Raw genomic sequence first — 1,479 nt, 5'->3', positions numbered from 1 at the left:
TCTCCCTCGGCTCCCTCACCTACCTGCCGGACAAGCTGCAGATTGTGAAGCCCCTGGAAGGCGAGGGGCAGAGGTGGCTTCCCAGTGCACGGAGCAGGAGGTGCCGGGAGGGTCCCACGACACCGGCTGAGCCCCCCCGGCTATGTCCCCCTCCCAGGCTCTGTGACGCTCCACCACTGGCAGCAGCTGGCGCGGCCCAACCTGGGTGGGATCCTGGTGCCCCGTCCCGGGGTGCTCACCAAAGACTTCAGGCAGCTGGACATCGACCTGGAGGAAGTCTACAGCCTCAATGACCTGGAGGAGGATGATGTGGATGCCAGCTCCTTCCAGCTGCTCCCTACCTCAACGCCTGCCAAAGCCAAGGAGCGTCCCGGGGGTGAGCGCGGGGCGAGGGGGCGGAGGGGACGTGGTCCCCAGGCCGCCCCTGTCCTCCTGCCCAGGCTGCCCCTCGCCTTGCCCTGCACTCTCCCCTCTTGGGCTGGTGGCTGGTCCCTGCTCCCCATCCATCCCCGTGGGGATGCTCTGACTGCAGCTGCACGAGGGCTGTTGTGCAGCCGCCCTGCGGGGCTGAGCCCTGGCGGTCACGCTGGTACGCACTCGCTGCGTCCTGGGCAGGTGGAAGGGACAGGTCTGGGAGAAACATCGGCTCCTGTTCCCACTTGTGCTTGCAGCCCCCTCCTCTGAGCAAGTGCTGGACCCAAATGCTGCTGGAGACGTGCCCCATGCATGCACCTTTCTGCTGGCGGTGGCAGCTCACAGCTCAGCTTTGGCTCTCCCATCTGCCCAGAGCCCTGCTTTCTGCCTCTGCCTGTGTCGTGCCCCCCCCCTCCCTGTTAACCCCATGTCTCCTGTCCCTTCCAGTGTTCCTCTCTGTTAACAACCTCCCCCAGACCCTGTCCACCTTCACCATCACCACCTGCCACATCCTCCACCCCACCACTGAGATCACCACGGTGACACCCAGGTAAGGCGTGTGGCCCCCCACCGCCTGCGCTGCCTGCACTGCCACCCAGCCCCCCTGTCCTCCCCTGTCCCCCTCCTCCTCGCCCCACGCCTGGCTCCGGGATGCTCAGCCCCTCATGCTCTGGGAGCTGTCTAGCACTTGAACTGTCCGTGGCTCTGTATGTCCCCAAATCTGGCTGCTCGAGTGGCTACGTGCCCCCCTGGGGGGCTGGTCCTATCCCCCCCAGCCTCTGTGCTGCAGCACCTTGATGGGAAGAGGAGCCTTCCTGAGGATGGATGGGGTGCGTTTGCTCCCGGTGTGCATGGGGAGTCCTTCCCTGGGAGCAGACATGGGTTTCCTCCTCCCTGGACTTGTGCATAAACCAGGACCTTTGCCTGGGCTGGGCTGGAGGAGCCGGGTGCTGGGCTGGGGCCGGAGCCTGCCTGCTCAGCCCTAATGAGCCCCTCCAAGGCTTGGGGGGGGGTGTGGTGTGAGCTGGAGTTCACCTTGTGCTGCGAGACAAAACCCTGAATGTT

At 65.4% G+C, this 1,479-nt stretch overlaps 1 protein-coding gene across 1 annotated transcript in view; it reads left to right on the top strand.

Moving 5' to 3' along the window:
* Positions 1-1,479, top strand: part of HAP1 (huntingtin associated protein 1) — a 16,681-nt gene that overhangs the window by 14,502 nt on the left and 700 nt on the right. Inside the window, exons 8-10 of the mRNA XM_009644554.1 lie at positions 3-60; positions 158-376; positions 862-964. Coding sequence (XP_009642849.1) covers positions 3-60; positions 158-376; positions 862-964 — 380 coding nt within the window. The remainder of the gene's footprint in view (positions 1-2; positions 61-157; positions 377-861; positions 965-1,479) is intronic.

This window comes from Egretta garzetta, unplaced genomic scaffold (assembly GCF_000687185.1).
Source record: "Egretta garzetta isolate BGI_Z169 unplaced genomic scaffold, ASM68718v1 scaffold728, whole genome shotgun sequence".
Taxonomy (NCBI): domain Eukaryota; kingdom Metazoa; phylum Chordata; class Aves; order Pelecaniformes; family Ardeidae; genus Egretta; species Egretta garzetta.
The sequence above is the reverse complement of the archived record's forward strand: the minus strand, read 5'-3'. Positions and strand labels throughout refer to the sequence as shown.